This window comes from Naegleria gruberi (genome assembly GCF_000004985.1).
Source record: "Naegleria gruberi genomic scaffold NAEGRscaffold_4, whole genome shotgun sequence".
In the NCBI taxonomy this organism is placed as follows: domain Eukaryota; phylum Heterolobosea; class Eutetramitea; order Acrasida; family Naegleriidae; genus Naegleria; species Naegleria gruberi.
The window spans coordinates 1-1,152 of NW_003163323.1; the positions used below are offsets into that span (position 1 = coordinate 1).

The 1,152-nt window shown below is 37.7% G+C and overlaps 1 protein-coding gene across 1 annotated transcript in view; it reads left to right on the forward strand.

Annotated features, from left to right (window-relative positions):
• The window catches only part of NAEGRDRAFT_45857 (uncharacterized protein), a gene marked incomplete at both ends in the record, with an annotated part of 2,725 nt that continues 1,573 nt past the window's right edge, over positions 1-1,152 (forward strand). The window contains one exon of the mRNA XM_002681840.1: positions 1-508. Within this exon, the coding sequence (XP_002681886.1) occupies positions 1-508 (508 nt within the window). The remainder of the gene's footprint in view (positions 509-1,152) is intronic.

Below are 1,152 nucleotides of genomic sequence, written 5' to 3' on the forward strand. Positions count from 1 at the left end.
AAACCCAAACCCAAACCCAAACCCAAACCCAAACCCAAACCCAAACCCAAACCCAAACCCAAACCCAAACCCAAACCCAAACCCAAACCCAAACCCAAACCCAAACCCAAACCCAAACCCAAACCCAAACCCAAACCCAAACCCAAACCCAAACCCAAACCCAAACCCAAACCCAAACCCAAACCCAAACCCAAACCCAAACCCAAACCCAAACCCAAACCCAAACCCAAACCCAAACCCAAACCCAAACCCAAACCCAAACCCAAACCCAAACCCAAACCCAAACCCAAACCCAAACCCAAACCCAAACCCAAACCCAAACCCAAACCCAAACCCAAACCCAAACCCAAACCCAAACCCAAACCCAAACCCAAACCCAAACCCAAACCCAAACCCAAACCCAAACCCAAACCCAAACCCAAACCCAAACCCAAACCCAAACCCAACATCGAATATCAAATTTATTTTGACTTTCATATATATAGATTTCTTCCCTCAATCACAAATGGTCTGAAAAGGATAAAATCTTGAAAAAGAACCACTTTTGAAATTTTACCAACATGATGTAGATGATCTATAATGATGTAGAATTCAATTTCATATCATAAGAATAAGAAATGGTACCGTAGGAAGATAATGGTTGACTTTATAAGGTTGACTTTAAGGAAAGACAAGTCAGACCAACTCTATCAAATACATCACTTCAATCAACAAAATATATATGAAAATGCTCCATTCGATGTGTAGAGATAGAATATCAAGTTTATTTTCACTTTCATGTTCATGATTTCAACTCACTCTATCATACCAACTAGTCAACTGAGTAAAACGAATGAAAATCTGGAAAATGACCACTCTATTAAACATTACCATCATGTTCAACATCTCAAATACTGCATATGGTTCAAGTTTCAGACATTTTGGTGAATATTTCATCTTTCAGTAAGGTAAAGGGTGAAATTTCAGAGTTGACTTTGAAGGACAAGGAGGAAATCTTGAATATAGAGAACTACATCCTCAATCAACAAAATACATATCAATCGATTGGAAATCATTAGTACATCTCGAAAATATAATTTATTTTATGATTTGAAATCTCTCCTTGACCTTTTTAGTCAATTAAGACAAATAAGGATGATACAATAGGGAAAG